The sequence below is a fragment of the Excalfactoria chinensis genome, chromosome 3 (assembly GCF_039878825.1).
Source record: "Excalfactoria chinensis isolate bCotChi1 chromosome 3, bCotChi1.hap2, whole genome shotgun sequence".
Taxonomy (NCBI): Eukaryota; Metazoa; Chordata; class Aves; order Galliformes; family Phasianidae; genus Excalfactoria; species Excalfactoria chinensis.
In genome coordinates, this window is record NC_092827.1 from 52,767,380 (window position 1) to 52,789,603 (window position 22,224).

Below are 22,224 nucleotides of genomic sequence, written 5' to 3' on the forward strand. Positions count from 1 at the left end.
GATCTACTGAAAATTTACAAACTGCACAAGCAGCCTTCTATTCATCCCAGATTTAAGTATATATATATATATAAAATTATGACACAGGTAGTCATACCTAATTTACCTATTGTTAAGTACTATTATATCACTGTATCAGAAAGAATTCTCTACCTCATCTTCTGTGTAAATTTCCTTCTTTCCTAACCTAAATCCTGAAGATATCGATGCATGGACCCCTAAGGATCTGTACATGCCTATTTGTAATGTTCTCCCCTTTAAAATAGCAGGCTATGAGCAAATTCATAGTACTGACCCTCTGCCCAAATGCCATTGTGTTCTCCCTTCCAGGGAAATGTCTGAGGTCAGCCCAAACTGCCTGGGAATCCACTACAATAACTGGGCTCAGATCACAGCTGTTTTTTATAGCCCCTCCCAAACTGAGTTTTACAACTATACTTGAGCTGCAACAAATGTTTTAAGAGAGAGGAACCTTGCCTAGGTCCTCAGCTTTGCACTATCCAACAAATAAGAATCTAACAGAAACAAAGCAATAAACAGATATTTTTTTTTAATTCAGCATTTTGGGTTAGAGCAGAAAAGTAAGGGAAAGGAGATTGGGAGCTCTGGAAAGGGCATAGGGGATAGTTAGAGGGAAGTTATATTTCAGAAGCGGTTGAATTTCTAATGTTGGCAAAGATATCCTACCAACCTATTGCCAGATCAAGGCTAGAAAGTCAGATGGAATATTGTCTATTTAAGTCTGTGGAAGCCGGAGACCATTCCTTTGCTCCTGAAACTCAAGAGCAATGTCATCCTAGTTATGACAGCACTCAGTCAGATTAAGTCAAGCCCCAGCAGTATAAGCTGTGTACCAACATGCTAGCTTTTTGAGTAAGATAAATGAATCCTATGGTCATATCAGCAATTTGTGTCCTTGTTTAGGGATGGCCTTGCTCAGGACATCATGCTCCCACTTATCTCTATGCTCTCTGGGACATACTACCTTCTGCATCCTGCCTGGGTCATTACAGACACCCCCTGAACTTCAGCTGATCACCAGCCATCAAACACATCCCTTTCACACAGGCAGGCTGCAAATTCACTGAAAATACTGTACAGGTCCAGGTGAAGAGGGGAACTGTATGGCAGTCTGATTCACAGGTGTTACACAAAGGATGTTCACAACCATTCTCTGCATCTGTAACAAGACAAAATCTAGCTGATGGCACTGATTTGTATGTAGGAAAACACAGGATGTCTGCTTCCATTCACTATCCAGCCATTCCATGTGATTCAGCATGAACAAGTCTGTCTTTAAATTTTCCTAACAGTAGTATACCCAGTATAACATAGAAACTAACCTGCAAGTGTAATATGTCTTTCTAGGGTGGAATATATAAAAAAATATTTTGCACTATGCTTTCACTGTGGTTGTCCACCTTCTTCTATTCTATATCTAGCTGCTACAGTCTGAACTATGGACATGTTTGATCATTGAGCTCTTCAGCATCCTTGGGCTTACTTGTTAAGGTCTTAAGGAAAGGAAGAAATATCTTTGGGAGTTAGTGTATCATCTATGACCTTGCAATTCAGAGAAATTTCTGGGGGAGCTGAGGCATGCAAAAGTAAGACACGACTCTCTCAGCCGTGGTAGCGGGTTACAAGAGATGTATCTTCTTCCTGTCCTTATTCCCACATTCTAAAATTGTTTTATTCCTTCAGATGTTATTGATAGCTGGACAAAGAGTCATGCTTGAGCCCTTCCTAAAGATGGCCATGGTAGAATTTAAGAAGGGAAGAAAGTCAGGAGGAAGAAAGAGGGGACTGAGTGCACCCTCAGTAAGTTTGCAGACAACACCAAGTTGGGAGGGAGTGTTGATCTGCCTGAGGGGACAAAGGCACTACAGAGGGACCTGGATAGACTGATCAATGGGCCAAGGTTAACTGTATGAGTTTCAACAGGGCCAAGTGTCAGGTCATGCATTTTGGTCACAACAACCCCAGGCAACCCTGCAGGCTTGGGGAGGAGTGGCTGGAAAGCTGCCTGATGGAAAGGGACCTTGGTGTACTGGTGGACAGTTGGCTGAATATGAGCCAGCAGTGTGCCCAGGTGGCCAAGAAGGCCAATGGCATCCTGGCTTGTATCAGGAATGGTGTGGTGAGCAGGACTAGGGAAGTCATCCTGCCACTGTACTCGGCATTGGTGAGGCCTCACCTCGAGTACTGTGTCCAGTTTTGGGCACCTCAGTACAGAAGGGACATGGAGGTACTGGAGCAGGTCCAGAGAAGGGCAACAAGGCTTGTGAAGGGCTTGGAGAATCAGCCCTATGAGGAGAGACTAAGGAAGCTGGGGCTGTTAAGTCTGAGGACGAGGAGGCTGAGGGGAGACCTTATTGCCGTCTTCCAGTACCTGAAAGGTTCTTACAGTGAGAGTGGGGCAGGTCTCTTCTCACTGGTGACAGGCAACAAGATGAGGGAAATGGCCTTAAGTTGTGCCAGGGTAAGTTTAGGTTGCACTAACCTAAGCACTTCTTTACAGAAAGGGTTGTTAAGCACTGGAATAGGCTCCCCAGGGAGGTGGCTGAGTCACCATCCCTAGATGTGTTTAAAAACCGTTTGGATGTGGTGCTCAGGGACATGATTTAGTGGAGGGTTGTTTGTTAAGGTAGTATGGTTAGGTTGTGGTTGGACTTGATGATCACTAAGGTCTTTTCCAACTTGAGTGATTAATTCTAAGTGGAAAGTATCTTAGGTAGAAGACACCTTGGTCCATGACCTGTGCTTGTCATTATATAATGTGCAAATCAATTTTTTTACTGGGACTTGGATGTGTTTCTTTTGGTTTCATTCAGAATATCTGGGCATAAAGAGCGTGTTCTAGTTGACAGAGATTAAGCAGTCTCTCTGATATCCAAGTTCCTTTCCAAAGACCACAGTGAATGGAAGTGATAGAATGTTGGTGGCTTAGAAGAGGAATGCCATCCCAAGACAGCGTGTCCTGGTGTGCCACCTATGCTGAGAAAAGAGAATCAATGAAGACTTGTCAAAGTGCCACCAGTCCTAAGCCACAGCTATAAAAGGAAGTAAAATAAATAAATAAATAAAATAAAAATTACTTAGTTGAGAAGGATTGCTTAGAAAGACAGACTGACAAATTTGAGAGATTCCTTGAACACAAATTCTGGAGAGAATTAACCAAGGTGTTTGTGTCTAATTCAGCTCTTTTCCAAGAGCTGCTTGATCAAAATCTCCCCTTATGGCCAAAGCATGTGCTTCAAACTACCCTGTTAATTGCTGTGAAAGTTATCCACTTGAGATTTCTGGATCTGCAACAGATCACCTAACAATGCCTATATTCATTTTTGTATTAACCATCATACCTTCAATACCTGTTTGCTGACACATTCTGAGCATATGAAGGAGATACACGGCATAATCTCCTTCATCCTTTTCCCTCCTGTTGTTCCTGAACAAAATGTGCTCTTTGGTATTAGTATTCTAGTCACATATTCACATGACTGTACCCTATCAAGTTTCTGTTATGTCAATTAAATTGTAATTTTAATCTTGCATTAAACTTTCCAGCTTCTTCTCTTCACATGAACATCTTTTACATTTGTGCATATGTTAGTTTGCTTTCTTCTTCTTTCTCCTAGAACCCTTCATAAACAATCATTAACATTTCATCTTTCCAGACTTTTTTTTCTGGGCTCCTTCTGTTTCCCATCTTTGCATACATGTACTTATTTGATCTTGTCTTTCTCTAAGTAGACACTGTAACATTATGTGCTTCCAGGCCACTCCATTGTTTAACCCAGGAAGCATCTCCATCACAAAAACCACAAAGGCTACTTCCCAGAGGGTCTCATGATTTCCAGGGACTGAGGTGGCCTCTGAGATAGTATCTAAGACTTTGCATAGACCTAAAACATACCAGCACCCTTGCTCATAAAACACAGTGCAATATTAATAAAATCAACACTTAACTATAGAAAATGAATTGGGGAAAAATGGGGTTGAATAGACATTCATAAATCCCCTAGTGCCTATATTCCAAAGTAGTATCTATAATAAAACTGCTTGTGAATGATGTTTGCCTAACCCTACTTTTAAAAATAGCCCGTAATAAGACACTCTGGACTATCACTGCCAACCTATTTCAGTATTTCGCTCTCCTACCTTTAGTTCCCTCATGTCCGATAACTTACCTTTGCTGCAAATTACTTGTTCTAACCACAGTGAATGTGGAGAAAATGTATTTCTCTCCTCATTGCCAGTCACCTACTTCTGTACAGAGCCAGAACACGTCTGGACAGAGGACCTTGATTGCCTGTAATGTCACATTCCCAATGTGAGTCCTCATAGAACGTAGGCACTCTCCTAAAAATGCCCAACAGAGTTTGAGACAAGTCACAGTTATATAAACGTTGTTATGAAGCCTCTAAAAGATTTTAAAGGCCAAATAATGTGTCCAGTACAAGGAATTAACTGGAGTCGTGTTTAGGTTTGGAGTGTTGCTCTGTCACTTTTTATTTTCAATAAATATACACTTTAGACAGTTCATAACTGTTAGCAACACTCTTTTTTTCTTGGACCTGTCTAGTTTTCAGTTGAGGTAGAGTTGACTTTCCATCATGCTAGTTGGTATGATTCTGTGTTTTGGAGAAAAACGTTGATAATGCACCAGCTGAAACCAGGACAGAACTAAACAATATCAGATCATTCAGATCTGATCATTCTCATTGGAATCATTCCACTTAACTATATTGTTTTCAGCTGATGTTCCCTAAACTGGTCTCTGAAGAGGATTTCCCAGTGTGCTGTACTTGGCTACGCCCTTACCAGTGCTGAGTGAAGATGAATATGACAATTTTCTTTGTATTAGAGATAATACTCCTATTTATATGTTCCAGATTGCTTCATACAGTTTTCTAAGCACAGTCAGATGAAGCTAATGAGCTCTAATTGATTTTGTAAATCGCTAACTTAATATATTTTTAACACGTTATTCTAGCACTTACAACACCACAACCCTTTGTATTTCTTGCTGAAGATGGTTATGTTAGCAGTGACAGAATTCTCTGTGAAGGAAAAAAAAAATAATAATAAAAAAATCATTAATCATTAAATATTTTGGCCTTTCCAGAACACTATGTGAGAGCATCAATTGATTGTCATGGGTGTATTCTCCTGGAGAAGCTCTTACTACTCTATTTTTTTCACCTGCTCTGTGGATCACTGAGAGTTGTCAGCCTATCCACTTTCAAAAGCATTTATATGAATTTTAAAATTAATTGTTAGACTGTTAGGAGTTGTTAGGAAAGAGCCGTGCATAGTAAACCAATCTCTTTGCAAGGAATCTCTGGAAGAGCAAATCAATATAATTAAAATGATGAAGACAGTTAAACAGTTATTGTTACCAGCTGACCTCCTATCAGCTATCTTGTGCTGGTGTGGCCTCTCTTGCCTGTGCTAATTGACCTTGACATATGCTACTTGTTTTTTCCTTCTCCAGCTGCATAGCATCCCTTCTGCCAATGATGCAGCAACACAAGAAGTCAGCCTCTTGCCTTCTTACATAGACTTTGGTATGAAATAAAACCCTCATGGCAGTCCATGGCAGAGCTGTAAGGAGAATACAGCTGGGCTGTGACTAGCTGATGGAATGGATGTTTGCCCAGAGCAGCAGACCTTATGCAGACCATAATGTAATAATGAAAGGAGTTTGCTAATTTGCAATATAGCTTGTGCTGACTGATAAAGGGATGTATACAGTAGCTCGGTCTTATCTCTTTTGCCAGGTTTACACTGGTGTAGCAGTACTGAATTCAGAGAAGCAGTTCCTGATTTCCTTCAGGGCAAGGGCAGAATCAGGTCTGATTTTGCTCCACAACCCAAACAGATAACAGCTCTCCCTGGGAAATATCTTAGGAATATTTAAGAAATCTACTCTATATATGTGCATATTTATAGCTATCTCCATGTTGTGTGGATATTTTGGATCTTTCTGGTACCTCTCATTATAAAGTATTTCTAAGCTAAATCCAGGACAGACAAATTATGCCTCTGGCTTCTTTTAGTAAGGTAGCCTGCTTAAATCACTGCTACATTCTTCCCATAGTAGTCGCTTAAAATTAATAGCACATGCAGAGGAAAGACTAAACCCTTTGACGTCACTCCTGAAATGAGGAAACATAAACAGAAAAGGCTTCACTCCAGCGAGCTGACAGTGCCGAAGCGGATTGGTCTGCTTTCCCTTGCCTGTGGCAGTTGACAGCACCTCCCAGCCGTGCACGGCCTTCTGCTTGCTAACACAGACAGGCTGACTGCAGCAAGCTCAGCTCTACCCCAGTCCGTACACTGGCAGAAAAGTGCACTCTCTTTCTGATTTTTTTTTGCTTCTTAAGGTGGTTTATTGGCTGGGTTGGGGGTCTTGGGGAGGCTTTCTTTTCCTTTTTTTTTTTTTTTTTTTTTTTTTTTTTTTTCCAGTGTTGTTGCTGCTGTTATTTACTTGTATTCCTAATCCTGGATGCAGTTACTGGATTCTGCAGTACAAGTCTTCATGAACAAGCTGCACCGCTTAGAGATTTCACAGCATTCAAAGGTCACAGAACTGCCACTATGGTTAAATGTCTTGTTTAATGGTTGAGGTATGTACAGCAAATCTAAAAGAGCCAGCATGATGATTTCTGAACGGGAACTAAAACTGTGAGGGGGAGAGTGAGATAATACTATTATTTATTGGGAAAGATTTTTGCTGATGATAGTTACTACAGCAACAAGATTTTGAATTTCCTCCCTTTTTATTCAAACTGGATGAGAATTCTAACTTATGTTGGTTTAACACTGTGATGGCAGAAGAAGATTGCAGAAATAATCTGTTACTGTAGTCCTTTCTGATCTGCTGAGGGAAGTGTGATTGCTTTGTGATTGCATTTTCTGACCGCTCTATGACAGGAGAGGATACCTGGGACTGTTGGCTTAGATGAAGGGAAGAGAAAACAAACTCATTTGTATCCTGGGGGTGGGGGGGATTGTGAGTTCGTCGGAGAGTTAGAGCAGAGAAAGGAGCTGGAAATAAACAGATTGAGTAGAAGAGAGTATCAGCTTCATTTTTAGAACTATATCTAATTTATTTTTTTATATATTTTTTTAACTGATCGCTTTACTTTGTTGGAGTTCGTAAGTTTGAAATTAAGAAGCCCGTGCTTTGACTGATGAGCAGATCCTCAGTATGAAGGGAACAAGCTGATAATCTTATATTAATGCCAGCTTTCAGATCGCTTTTGCTACTCACCCTGAGAAAAGTGGAAATTAATTGGAAGTTGAAGTAATACAGCCTGATGCCAGTTTAAGAGCATATAGGCTCGATTCATATTTGAGCTAGTGATCTGCCTTGAATGAGTATTGCAGCAGCACAGTGGCCAGTGTGTGCTGCAGGAAGCGAAAGCAACTGCTAGCATAAAACTAACATTGTTTTCAGGAGCGTGATTCTAACATACAAGAGGAGGAGCCACTTGTCAGAGCTTGTGTGTATGTGGTCTTAAAAATAATTCCTTTATTAACTGGATTAAAGTACAGGTATGCTCAGCAACTAGCAACATTCACAGTTTCCCAATCTGTGAAACAAAACAGCTCTCTTTGAGATGTTACTGTAGATATAAACCTTGTAGAATTTGAAAATCTTTTAGTTTAACTTTAAAATTTATACCTGATGAAACTACCTATGTGGCAAGGAAGAGAAGATGAGCACACCTACCTCATGCAATGCACCTGAAAGGGTTACAAAAATTAACCATACTAGACTCAAACATGCCTGCTTAAGGACTGCAAAAATATTAGCTCTGAAATGCAGAGGATGTGATATGTGCTGTGAATGGACAATTGCTATTCTGCAGTGCCTAGTGGGAAAACAAGGACTTTGTGTATTGCAAATGCATAACTGCAGCTCCTCCATTTCCTCTGCTGTGTCTTTACTGATGGCTGCAGAAACAAAGAGGCTTGTCACAGATAGACTCTTTAGTGCCACATCTGTTCTGAGGTACTTAAGGACAATTTTTTTCATGTCATGCAACAACCTCAAGTCAAGCTCTGATGGTTGAGCTATTATTCTGTAATCCCTGTGCCATTCTGTCCTCCACAGCCCTCCCCAGAATCTTATGGGAGCTGCCAGCTGTTTCAAAAACTAAAGCGCTACTTCTTTAGGCCTAAGTTTAGAAAGATTAATGTAGTAATTGTTCAATGATCCATTAGTAAATGTAACCAATGGAAGCCTCAGTCTAGAGGGGTTACAATCTGTTCTGCAAGGAACAACCTTGTAGCTACACGAAAATAACCATATTTCCAAATGGCAGTCTGGAAGACATTGGTTTATACTGTTTTGTAGAGTTCAATTACTCACTTTTTAGATAAACAAAATCTTTTGAGAGAAGCTTTGTTTTTAAGCTCTGAAATCTGTATTTTGTAGCAGCTGCTCCTGGTGATATGAATAGTAAATATGCTAAGTGTACTTCCGTTGAGAAAATGACACTGGTTTTCTACTTTACTAATGAAAGTTTCTCTGCAGTGTTTTCTCTGAACACTCTCCAGTCAGCATCAAGAACAAAATACAACATAAGGTTGGCCTCTGCAGAGGATAAGAAGCTTCCTAGCATTTGGAGTCACACTGTGTCAAAAAGAGCGTACTGCAGAAGTTTCCTATAATATAATGGCTGCTCCTTCGGAGGTTATTTCAGTAAGGGGGACGTGCTGTCACCTGTGAAGTGATTCCAACAGGGTAATGCACACTCTGCTGAACTTGATTCATTGCACTGCAGCTCACTTTTAAATTGTGAAATCTTTAATTCTGCACCATGGTATATAAATATAGCATGTGACAGCAACTGTTTCATCCCCTTCTTCCCCATTTATGTGCTTTTCCCTCCTGAAGCCCAGCTCTCAACTTGCCCTTACTAGATCCCTAGGTAGGTCAGCAAAGCCAGCTTCTTTTCTAGTGTCTTCATTGCAATGATGAATTATAATTGAGACATTCAGTCTTACAAAATTCCTTTTCACTCACCCAACGGTTCTTATATCAATAGTAAAGCATCTTTTAAGGACTAACAGCCTAAAAAATGATATTTTATGATGCATATGTGGTTTTCTTTTACTTTTTTAGTCTCATCAGGAAGAAAAAACCAAAAAACCCAACTTCTCTTGTACTGGTGATTTCCTTTATTTGAGTGGTATGAAGCAGAAATGCCAGCTACTCACCGAGACGTTACTGTCAAAAGGCAAATCATAAGAAATGTTTCATAACTAATCTGTCATGGGATCTTCTAAATATATGGCCAAAAGCTGTAGATGCAGTGGGGCTGACAGATAAGCAAGTCATTTGGGACAGCCAGGAAGACATCCCATTCGAATAAGCATTCTCAGCAACTCACTGTTCATCTTTTTTTTTTTTTCTTTTTTTTTTTTTTTTTTTCCATTTTAGTGCTTGAAATTCTTACAGCTCACCATGTGTTTGTCACAGGGTGAAAGTGAAAGGGACAGCTGGGGTCTTACCAGCTGCCAGAACAAAATTACGTGTTTTGTAATGAAATGATGGCTCAGTATTCTTCCTCCCACATCCATATTGGGTGGAAGATGGCTCTCTGCATACTAGAATTATAGCATTCATTTTTCTTGTTCTTCATCCAGAAAATAAGCATATTGCTGCAGGGACATCAGATTTTATACTTCCATTCAAACACTGGCTTTGCATGTAGTGTGAAAATGACACTTTCCAGACACAAGCTTTGGGATGTGGAACTGATGTTATTTAGAGTTTATGCCCCAGGGTCACTGGGACACTCAGACTTTTGGTCTCCATATCCTAGAGCAGTTCAGAAGTTCGAATGCTTTTTATTTACCTGGCCAGTCTGAGGTGCGTCCATGTAGGCAACAACAGCTGTAAAGCCAAGCACTATAAAGGCCCTTATATGCAATTATGCAAGAGAGACTGGCAAACTTAAGTGGAAAAGCAAAGAATATGTCTTCTGATAGCAGTAATTATTTGTCAAGTCTGAAGTGCTAGCTTTGTGTACGTACTAGGGAGACAGGTTATATTTGTTCTATTTAAGAAAATTCATTTAATTGAAATTTAAAATGAATATCAATTTCTGAAAAATTATTTAACAAAAGAATTCTTCTGTCATCCAGAAAATTGTTTAGAACCCTTATTAGATCTACTTTTACTACAGTTCTAACTACAGCAGCAGCATTAGAAAAGCAGTATTTGGTCTTTTGAAGTTAGCGTTTCTGTTTTGTTGTATCAGACTGTGTCAGAATCAGATAAGTATTGCTAGGGTTCACAGTGCTCAAAACTGGTCTTCTGTTTTAAGGTCTGCAGTTTTCAAATAGGAAATTAAGAAATCAGAGATCAGATCAGATAGAAGAGAGGGCAACTGCAGAAGCCAGACTTCAGTAGCAAATTTGTAAGCAAAAATTTTGGTGTAGGGTCGGTTTTCAAGAGGCAACAACTAAGTGATTTAAGCACTTCTCTTACACACATTTAATAGTGTGGTATTTGCAATCCAATGATGCTGTAATTTCCAGGTACATTTTTCACTTGTTCTCAGAACGTGAAAAATTAGCTATCATTTTATTATGTAAACAGCGTTGAACTATAGAAATTAAACTGATGAAAGGGCACTACTGAGTTTGATTTTCTTACTTCTTTCTTCCTCCCAGTGGGAACTGTGAGAATGGATGATAACTCAGTTTAGCTACTTATTTAAGCCACATAGTCTCATGGTGGTATATGATACGCTTCTGCTAGCTTGCTATCCAGCCAAATAAGAGATCCAGGTTGCCTGGATAGATAAACATAGCTGATGATCTCTCTCTCTTAATAGATGGGAGTGAGCAGTTAGGATTCTCCCAGTCACACAGAGAGACAAATTTGTTATAGTTTATCTAAAGAACTGCATGCAAATATAAAAGCAAGATTTATTTTTCTTTGAGTAGATTATATTAAAAATAAGAAACAAATATTTAGCAGAAGATATCTGCAGAGATTTCTTTCTGTAGCTGGTAGGTTTATACTAGTTACCCACAAAAATTCCTGGTATGAGAAAACACACCAACTAATCTTTCACTACAGTGTGTGTTAATGTCAGCAGTGTAAGACTTTTTAAAAGCACAGCACAGAATTTCCCATCAAATTAAATTTAGCAAATTGTCATGGAGGCATAAAAACACACTTGTGGAGCAATTGCTGCCAGGACCTGTGTACCATTCTCTATGTGGTTGTTCAGAGCAGTCTATGACTCTAACCCATCTGGATGTAGCAAAAAGGTTTTGGAAGGGAATATTACCTTCCAAGAATAAAGTGGGAGGTAAGCATGTTTTTGACTAAATGTACAGCAACTAAGAGATGGCTCTGAGGAATGCACATCTTTAAGATGCATTTAAATCAAGAAACCTCAACTTTAACTAGAGAAATTGTGGAAGATTAAATTGAGCTACTGCTACCATGTATATGCTCATGCCCTCTGAAAATCACACATGATTTGTTCTGAAAGGAAGGGTCTGTGCTCTCATGTTCTTCTCTTCCTCCCCAATACCCAGCCCTTCTCCCACAGCTCAGGTTTTGCTGTCTTGTGAAGGCTGGCTGAGCTCTGGAGTTTGACCATTTTACACGCACTAATGCCAATGCTGCAGCACCCTAGTGCAAGGGCTCATGCCTTAGCCAACAGTTCCTAGGTGGTTGCTGTGCTTTAGAAATGAACACCTATTGACTTGAAATGCCTTCGTACTTTCCCAGGCAGTTAGCTGTCAGCCAAAGGGTGTAGATATTTTCCACTTTGCATGTTGTGAGCCTATTATAGACTTGGGAGTGCTGCTTAGTGAGTCTGATAGGGCAGCATCTGCTTAATATTTCTGTAGAGGAGCATCACTTTCCATCAGAAACTGAGGGTGCAGCAGTGCTGTGAGCTTTACTTATGTATGCAGCTGCACACAGAAATATACTAAATATGGGCAACATCTGACTTTTGGTTTCACCTCTCACTCAGTTTACCACTTATGCTTGGCCTTAACATTGTAAGAAGGTTAAGCAGAAGGAGGACTTGCTGTATATCAGGCTTCTGGTCTAGATAAGGGTTCCTCACATTGAGAGACTCAGGGAGAGATGAATATGGATGCAGGACATCTTGGTGGAGACGGGGCCACCTGGCATACTTCTGACTTTGCGCTGGTAACCATGCTGAAGCAGGCTACTGCTGTGATTTGTTTCAATGCTGGGACATGACGTAGGTTTAATTGACTTATTTATAGGCATTTCTGCTTCACACACCGCTACAATATCTGTCTATTAATAGCAATGTTCAAGTGACATCAAAGCAGCCGTCATAAATTTAATTGGTCAGGGTATCTCCATTTTAGTCAATACTGCCTTTAGAAGACTATAAGACAGCCAGGAAAATAATCATTAGTCATGATTAGGAAAGGAGAACTTGCATACATCATCAAAGGAGAGGAGGGAGGTTTTCTTCTTCAAGGAGTACAGTGAGTTTGTTTTTGTTGTAGTAGAAATGAGGACACAACTACTAACGAGCTCTCTGTCAGTACACTGAAAATGCCCTTACAAAACTAGATGACATAGAAAGTAATGTACTGTAGAAGGAGAATTATCATACTGAAAGTAGTGTATTTTCCAAATCCTATTATTGTGTTGGTTTTTGTTTGTTTGTTTGCTTTAACAAAAGAATGGTCTTCAGTTTTTCCAGTGAACTAGAGGACCCAGGTGGAAAGATAAAACAGGAATGTATTTCTTTACCAAGAAAATTCCGCAGGTGCACAGTTGCTTTGTTTTTGCAGGGCTGCTTTGAAAAGCAGAACCACTGAAAGATGAAAAGAAGACTCCAATTGGATTGGAGTGTGAGTATAAAATGGCATGGTTCCACCAGGATTAATAGGTCTCCATCAATTTATATCTGTGAAAGATCAGACCCACTGAGCATTCAGGACTTATAAGCACTCCTCTTCACTAGCTAGGTCAAATATTAGGCTTGTTAGCCTTTAGCAGAACCTGTTTTATACCAGTTCTTTCCACCACTTCTCCAAAGTTGAGGAGTACTGTCAAGTCAAGCTGCTTTCAGTAGCCCAGAGAAATTGCGATGGATTCTTTTCTTTTCTCCCATCACCTCTTTTCTCTCATTTCTTCTGGAACAAAAAAAAAAAAAAAAAAAAGAAGGTTTACCAGATTTTATCTGAAGTCACAATCTCACTCTTAATTTTTAGTCTTAATTTTTAGCTTATGTACAATCATTTGTGAAAGCATATTTGTCATACAGACAGGGCAGTTCTCACCATGTATTCAGTATGGACCATGATCTGCTGCGATGGTACAGTAATGTATGGTACAGCTATGTAGGTAATAATTTAAAAAACTGGTTAACTGTGGGAAAATGGTAATTTTGCTTAGGGACAAAAATTCACGGCACTGTATCACAAGCTATTTTTCATGCAGCAAGGCTGTAACATCCTGTCTCTTTGAACCATGAAACTGTGGCTGTTGTAATAATATTCACCACCAAAATATATCTCTTTAATAGTATGGTATCAAAAACCAGCACAATATAAATATCTTGACCAAAGTTCATGCTATACATCATCACCAAAGCATGAACCCACTTCAGTTTTTAAATGAAATGACCATATCTAACACTGCACTACAGCTTGTCTGGAAAGCAATTTTTGCCTTCTTCCTCAGAAGGAAGTAGACAATGACCTGTGTTTTGTACTGCTAAGAGGGTAGAGAAACATATAAGTTCCCTTTCTGCTTGTGCTGGCTCCCCAGTGTGGATGGCCACATCAGTGTTCCTGGGCACTGGGAACAGGTGTGAGTCGCAGCCCAGTGCCTCATGCAGAGACATGGCTTGAAATTGAGGCCTCTGGATTGCAGTAGTTGAAGCGACACATGAATCCTGTCCTGAACCAAAAAACCTTCTATAATCGGTGTTTTGTCTTTTTCACTGGCTTTCATTACAGTAAACTGTTGATTTTTAGAGAAAAGCATGAGTGTAATTTGAGGATAAACATCTCACCACCACTAGAGAACTCTGACCTTGCATGTGATGACCAAGGGATGCAGGGGCTTTTAAAACCCAGTTACTTGACATAGGTGCCTATGGAGAAGGGGTGATCAAAAACCTCGTTCCAATCATTTGATCTTTTGGAAAAGTCAAGTTATGTCTTTATTTTATTGAGCCTGCATTAAAAGCTCTAATGTTCACTGAAGCCTCTAATTTCCTTATCCTTTAGCAATCCTTTTCTCACCTTCCTCCCAACAGGCCTAGTAGTACTTATTTTTTATTTTGAAAATAATTGAAAAATTAGCAGCACTTCATGCTTTATTTGTTTAATGACTGGCAAGCTTTTCTTCATGTTAAGATTTCCTCGTAGCAATTACCACTTTTCATCTTTAGAATAATCTTGCTTTAAAAAGAGGCTTGAGCACGCACCACAGAAGCATTCCTTTTCTTCTCATGTAGGCCCCTACATGCAGCACTTCAGGGCTTCTGAAGCAGAATAAAAGACTGTGGGATTCTGTTTGCTTTTTATTTTTTGCTTAAACACAGTAGCAAGCATTTATTTTTTTTAATCCAATCATGACCAAAAGGGAGGATTATAACATTTAAACATATCAGGTGGTCTTGAGGGACAGCTTCCCATTCATCTCATCCGCCTATCATGCAACTGCAACTCAGTTCCACTGCATTTGGATTTTTCGATTAGTATTCATGGTTTAGTGTAAAGATACACAAAGCATCACTTGGTTAATCCTTATATTTATTTGTTTGTTTATTTATTTATGCTTTCAATCATGTTTACTACTAATGTGAAAAAGCCTGATCTGAATTATTTTCCAAATATTAGTAGAAACTACTTTGTGTTTCATAAAATGATACAGTAAAAAGCAGTTCATGCCAATCTGCATTTGCCATTGTAATTTTTTTATCATAGCTGATGAAAACTAGTTTGCAAATAAATGATTCCTTCTCTGGAAAGGTCTCAAAAGCTCTAGATGTTTAAAATGTAGAAAACAACTGGCAGAGAGCTCTCAGTGCTTTTGTAGCCGCCCTTTAATTGTCAGCTGCTGACAGTATCTCGACAGTTGACCTTCTTCAACTCCAGTTTTAGGAGAGCTTCAAAAGCCTCTGAGCTACTCAATTTCTAGAGATGTTTTCTGGGAGATAGCATTAAAGGAGAATTTTTTCATTTTTGACTCTCTTATCCTCATTTTCCGTAAGAACACTTGTCTAAAACCTACCTTCTCAACACACTGATTTATAGGTTTTGGCACAGGAACTAATGCTGTTTCTCCTCATAGCAGAAAGAAAATTAGTCACAATTTGATGTTAACATCTTATCCATTACCTAAACCATTATAGACTTTTTTAAGTTCAACACAAGCAATTCTAATGGCTTTGAACAAACCATGGATTTACTGTCCATGTTGCAAATAATGATAAATAGTTTCTGAAGATACTGTTGTAAGTCAGCCTCTGACAGACTGAAATCTGACTTCTCATACCATTGAATTCTGCAGAGAAGTACCACTTGAGTGCAGCAGAGGGAAAACTTTGTTTTAGCTAATTTACAATAACAAGTTAAGTACAAATAACCCTGTAGGCATATTTGCTCTGCTGCTTCCTACTGGGAGATGAGATTCATCGGTTTGACTTCAGATTTGACATACTCCAGATCTTTCTGTAGTATTAACAAATAATCTGTACTGCAGAGAGCAATAGGGTCATTCTTAAGTATAGGATAGATGTAGATTTCAGCAACCAGGATATCAGGAAAAGAATCATTGAAGAGTCCACCACTGGAAACTTCTGCCAAAAGCAACAGTGGTGGTGTATTTATCTGCTTGTCACTTGAATTGTCCTCGTTGCATTTCAGAGTCAAGTACCTGCATATCACAGGGTGATTTAGTTCTGTTCTTTTGCATCTTTCCCACGAATCTTAAACACTCCTTCTGCAGTCCCCTGCGGCTGGAATAGGACTCTTTGGAAAGTCAGATGTATAAAAGGAAGTGGCTTTAGTCTTAGCCAAGGCAGATGAGAAATTCAGTCAACCTACACTTCCAATTCTTTTTTTTATTTTACTACTTTTTTCTTCATAGAATAAAAAGCCAAACTCCAGCAAAACTGGCTTATCTCATTACTTAATAATTTATACATTTTAAACTAAAGAATTTTATTTCTAACTAGTTTTTTGTTATTTTTAATGGAAATATAAAAGAAAATATTTTTTTTCTGTCTTCTGATTCTGACTTGTTATATCTACACTGTCCCTTTGAACTCTAAGCAGATTGTTACAGGAAAATGATGTATCATCATAAGGCAGACTATAGGGCAGGCATAATGGGAAAGTATTTCCTAGGTTACTGTGAAATTTCAGAACCATTTCTGATTAAGACTGGTAACAGAGTGAAGGGGAGAAAGGCAAGTACAGATGTTCTCAGAGACTTAAGATCCCAAATAGGAACATGATACAATGTTCAGACTCATACCGGATGAAATGCTAACCTTGGAAAAAATTGTATTGAGCTAAGAGATTATTTAAGGCTATTGCTCTATGATGCAAAGCCGTGTGGCAGTGTCAATGTAGTACAAAAATACTGCATGTAATATATTAGTAAGATTAGTGAGATTCGATCAGGTAAGATATTGTTTCCCACAAACAGCTCAGCAAACTTGAACATATTAGGAGTTATCTTTTCTTTAAATGGCTTCCCTAACTGCGTATAAATATCTTTTAAGAGCTGGAGATTGAAGTTTTAGTCACTCCCAATTTTAAAGCTGTTAAAGAAATTAATTATTGTTTAAGTGTAATATTTAGGTCTTCTATTCTCTGTGTATGAAAATGCAGAATAACTTAATATTTATATAAGCAGTCAAATTTGACAATATTTTATAATGGAAATTTGGCCATTTATTAAAACAAATAGTTTGTTATGGAAAATTACACTGTATCCAAGGGACATGGTGTTCTTTCTACAAACTGGAGACAGAAATACCTCAAACATTTATTTATTTATTTTATGGTAAAAATTAAGGGTTCACTTCACCTACCTTATGCACACAGAACACAAAGCACAACTCCAGGTGAGGTGGAAACGTTGCATACCCTGGGGGTTCGCAATAGTAACCCAAACAGCTGTGAGTGTTCCCATAGTTGTGATAGTAGTGCAGCTTTCTTCAGTCACTTGACCCAGAAAGGCTGCATGGGTCCACGTAACTTCAACAAGAATCACTCTCAGAGAATTTGTCATCTCTGTCCAAAAAGCCCCTGATCTGCTTGACAAGGCAGTGGCAGGGTGTGTGCAGATAGTGAGTGAAAGGGTGGAGGAGGAAGAAAATGGAAAGGGTGGATACAGAGAAAGATAGGGAAAAATTGCACTAGGTCTTGTTATCTTTAACGTCTGTAATAACGCACTTTCCTTTGTCTAATACTGCATAGTAAATTGCTGATGCTGAGTGTACTTCATCTCTATTTCTTCTCAATTCTACTAAGCCTTAATCTTTTGATCTCCAACATTTATACGTTGGCTGCCATGAGAAATAACTAATCTGTTCAACATCATGGTTATTAGGAGTTTGGGTCCAGCTACTTAACAGGATTTCTTCACAATGCGCAACTCCGCCACTCTGTTGACGTAAAGTCTCTCTCCACTGTCAGGGTAAGAATTGTTTGTATAGGAGACATCTCTGTGAAACTTCAAAATGAGCTAATGAGAAACAGGATCATCATATCCCTCTGCAATCCCCTTTTCAACTGCAGGAGATAGATATTATTTCTCTCAATTTTTTTCAAACAAATCATCACATTTTTAAAGAAGAATAAGTGAGAGAACGAGTCATAAGCTATAGACCTACCTTCTGCAACACTGAAGAATTTTTATCCTTGAGACGAAAGTGTAAAAGAGAAAATAGAAATCTGAGAAGACTGTAGGAAACATAATAATTTTTCTTTTAGAACAAACAGTGATGAGGGCCATTATTTATACCCTCTTGGTCATTTATTATCCTCACTTATTCACCCTGTGTGAATATCTCATTATGTATAGATATTGGGACCATTAACACATACCTTGAGAATTTATTACTTCAGTTTTCTTTAATATGTGAAAAAAAAAAACAAACACCATAATGGCAGTACATGCAAACAGTGCATTTCACAACAACAGTAATATGATCATGTGAGGGTCTTTTTTGTTTTCTTTTTACAGCGGAAAATGGTGACTTGAAATGGTTTGGATTATTTAGTTCTTTAACAAAGTATTTAATCATGTGACTGGTTTTACATACAGGAGTGTCTGAATACTGAAGAAGTTCCACAGTCTTTGTAGGTCTTTATAGTGTCAGCTTATGGCACTAGCAATCAATAATTGCTCAATTATTTTAACTGTTCTAGAAATTCCATAAATTATTTATTCTATGCTTGTTTTGGAAAGCTGAGACAAAATATTTGTGGATTTGAAATATTTTTATTGCTTTTTAAGAATTTTGTAATAGTACAAAATTTATAATCGTGAATCATTCGTGAGTTATTTTATTAAATACATCTTTAAGGGAAAATCAGAGGATCTAACAGAAAGTCACAAAATGAAAGAAGATCAGGGAAGATGATAATTACAGAATCACAGAATTGTAGGGACTAGAAGGGACCTCTAGATGTCATCAAGTCCAGCCCCCTTGCAAAGCAGACCCCCTACAGCAGGCTGCACAGGTTGGCATCCAGGCAGTTCTTGAATATCTCCAGAGCAGGAGAACCCACAATCTCCCTGTTGATCTCAGCCTGTTGAGAACTATGTTCTTCCACACAAAAAAAATGTATAATGTAGGAAACACAGTAGATACAAGCTGAATCCCTTTAGCTTAGTCCTAATGTACCATGTATGAAAGAGGATTGTATATGTTCCATAAAGAATGTAGTATGATTTCTAGTATTTCTATTTGGTTTATATCTGAGTTTATAACAAGAAAAATCTTTCTCTCTCTCTCTCTCTCTCTCTCTCTTTTTTTTTTTTTTTTTTTTTTTTAATCAACCTGGCCTTTCTACTTTGTGTATTTTCAGTAATTTGTGAATTAATACTCTGGTGACTAATGTCTATGTGTTTCATTTTATCTAACAGCTCAAGACTTTCTGGGATCTACTCTATTCTGAGTTTCTTCTTGATTTCTTCCCCTCGTACCTTGCATTCTGATATAACAAGGTTAATGCTGAGGCTCTGTAGGCTTCACCATATCTCCCAACATATTTGATCACAAATAAATGAGTACAGCAAAATTACCTTCCTGTTGCTAGCACATCAACAAATCAGGCTACACCTCTATTTAGATTCCAGCTTTTTAATGATCCTGAGTATATCAGTACAATTTAAAATAAATCCCCTGGGAAACTGGTCTGCCTTGGTGGCATTTGGTACATGGGAATTCTAGAATAAGTAATAAATAAAGGTCACGCCATGTTTTTCATCATTCTCAGAAACATCAGACTAGACAGTTAATGTTTGACTACAGGCATTAAGCCTCTAGGCTTCACTGTCTATTCCTGATTTTCCCTGTACTTGTACCACCATTCTTACAAACCCACCTGAAATATTATCTATGCAATATTCTTGCAATATCAGCCTATGTTACAGGAAATCTTGATAGAAATAGATTTTAACATAAAATAATTTCAATGCTAGGAAACAAACCAAACACTCAAAAAGATTTGTGTATTTGGGCTCTCGGACTTTTGTAGCCCTTCCTATTCTGAAATCTTAGGAGACTCATTTTCAGACTGGAAGTTATTCTCACTCTCTGTTCCAAAAGCATACAGAAGCAGTTTTCCTTCTCCTTCTCCTTCTCCTTCTCCTTCTCCTTCTCCTTCTCCTTCTCCTTCTCCTTCTCCTTCTCCTTCTCCTTCTCCTTCTCCTTCTCCTTCTCCTTCTCCTTCTCCTTCTCCTTCCCTGTCTTGTCCTCTTCTTCCTCCTCTCCTCTCCTCTCCTCTCCTCTCCTCTCCTCTCCTCTCCTCTCCTCTCCTCTCCTCTCCTCTCCTCTCCTCTCCTCTCCTCTCCTCTCCTCTCCTCTCCTCTCCTCTCCTCTCCTCTCCTCTCCTCTCCCAGCAAAAAACTGTCAGTCCTCGTAAACAGAGGTATCCTTTTCAAGAAGCAACTAATACACAGAATAAACATTAATGTGTACATATGTTGCTAAAAAAGGAAAGCAACTTAGTTTCCACAATTTCATTTTCATAATATAGTTCTTGTTATATGTCTGCCCACTTGAAGTCTAGTCTACAAACCTGTTCAGCTGTGTCTTCTACAAATCTGAAGGCTGTTTGTGAAGTGTACTCTCTGATTTGCCTCCCTTTATATCAGTACTTCATGAAAAGTCTCCCTAGCTATGCCACGGGGTGTATGGAACAAGCCCCCAAGCATGCTTGGTACTATCAGTGTTGTTCTTTCTAACCACTCCTGGCCAGTTAGTCCTATGGGAACCAGTGGTAACATCAATCTGGACACTACTTGCAGGTTGTCTTTGTACAAGCTCAATAGGCTTTAACTAGTACTCAGTCCTTTTATTTAATACTCAGATGCAGAAAATCAGGGATCACAATCTTCCCTTCTTATATTTTAAATGAGGAAAAAAATATGTTCTCATTTCCCAACAGTGTCTGGAAATGAAATGTTTTCCTACAGAATAAGGTTTTCTTAAATTTGTGTTAAATTATCAGTAAGGAGTAAATATTTAAAGCACGGAAGTTTTAATAAGATGCCATAATTTAAATATATATATATATTCACATCAATACTTAAATCTTTATGAATAGATCTGTAACTTACAGCAAAAAGGTAATTTAGAATGCAAATGGGAAGTTTTACATGAATGAACTGAGCAGAACTTTTGTAGAAACTACTATTTCTGGGTGGAGGTTTAATGCTACAAGAAAAAAAAATCACTGATCCATAACATTATTTGCTAATACAACATTTAGGAAGCCTAAGCATTGATTTTCAAGCACAGGGTAAGAAAAGCTTACCAAGGCATTCTGAATATCTTATTATTTCTGGTCTTCGGTATATAGCATAATCATGTCAAATTAGCATTTTCCATACCTATTCAGGAAGCCTGCTTCTGTTAAATCAAAAACAAATATCAGGTGGCTAGGTCATAGTTTCTAGCAGCTTACTGCAAGAACAGTCTGCAGGAGTCATCTATTTCAAAGCTAAAATGCTTCCCTGTAGCATCTGGGCTCTACAGAGAACACTTTTTTGTCTCACTTCACTTGCTTCATTATGTTTAGGGTAAGATAGTTCATCTTTCTGTGAACAAAGAAGTTGTTTTTTTTTTTACTTCTAAGTAAAGGATGGACTTGAAAACTAGAGGAAAACCATATAAATTCCAAGTAATTATCATTTGAAAGAAAATTTGCTCCTGAAAATGAGTTAGAAGGAAGTTCTAATATATTTGCAATATTTGAAAAGGTCAGGATAGTAAATGCACACTTGAAAGTATGTGTTCCACAAGATCCGAAATAAATTTTCCTTTGCTAAAACCAACAAGTATGTGAATAAGCTATGAATAGATATTTCAGATGCTTTATGTCTTTAACTAAGTAAGTCAAAACTATCTATTTCTGGAAAAACAATTATCTGATGTTTCTGATACCTGATACAGCTTTTCTCAATAAAAAGTTCTTTATTTGACAGCTTAATTCTAATACAGAGAAATATTTGCCAGATAAATTAATTCTATTTCTATATTCATCACTAAAAAATAACAGAAATAATCTAATTTACACCTAAGTGAGCCTCACTGTTGTGACAAAATATATTTTCAGTTTTTTATGCCATTTTTTCAAAGATAATTAATTTTTTTTCCAGGATATCACAACACAGTCTGGCTTTCCTTCAAAATATAAAACTAAGCACAGACCTGCATGAATGACAAAGGAATCCTTCTTTTTATTTAACCTTTTATCCTATGATTTTACTCCCCATATATTTACTTGTGTTACAGTTATGTGTGAGGGTTTCCCTCTGCCACCTCTGCTGTGCTACATGCTGTGTGATAAGGTGCCGTGCAAATAGAAAGTCACAGTTGGGTCATTTTACACTGAGTGTATCAAACTAAATAGGTGAAAAAATGTGAGCATACAAAATAAGATTATATATTTGCTCTGTCTAACTGCTGCATGAGTTGATATCTCCATTTT

General features: G+C 38.2%; 1 protein-coding gene across 3 annotated transcripts in view; it reads left to right on the forward strand.

Annotated features, from left to right (window-relative positions):
* The first annotated feature begins 6,204 nt into the window (after nt 1-6,204).
* PDE7B (phosphodiesterase 7B) overlaps nt 6,205-22,224 on the forward strand; it is a 162,234-nt gene continuing 146,214 nt past the window's right edge. For 2 of the 3 annotated variants that reach the window (XM_072332303.1, XM_072332306.1), the window contains exon 1: nt 6,468-6,632. In XM_072332303.1, coding sequence (XP_072188404.1) covers nt 6,612-6,632 — 21 coding nt within the window. In that variant the 5' untranslated portion in view covers nt 6,468-6,611. Of the gene's footprint in view, nt 6,334-6,467; nt 6,633-22,224 lie in introns of those variants that run through there. The other variant, XM_072332305.1, reaches the window with a different exon arrangement.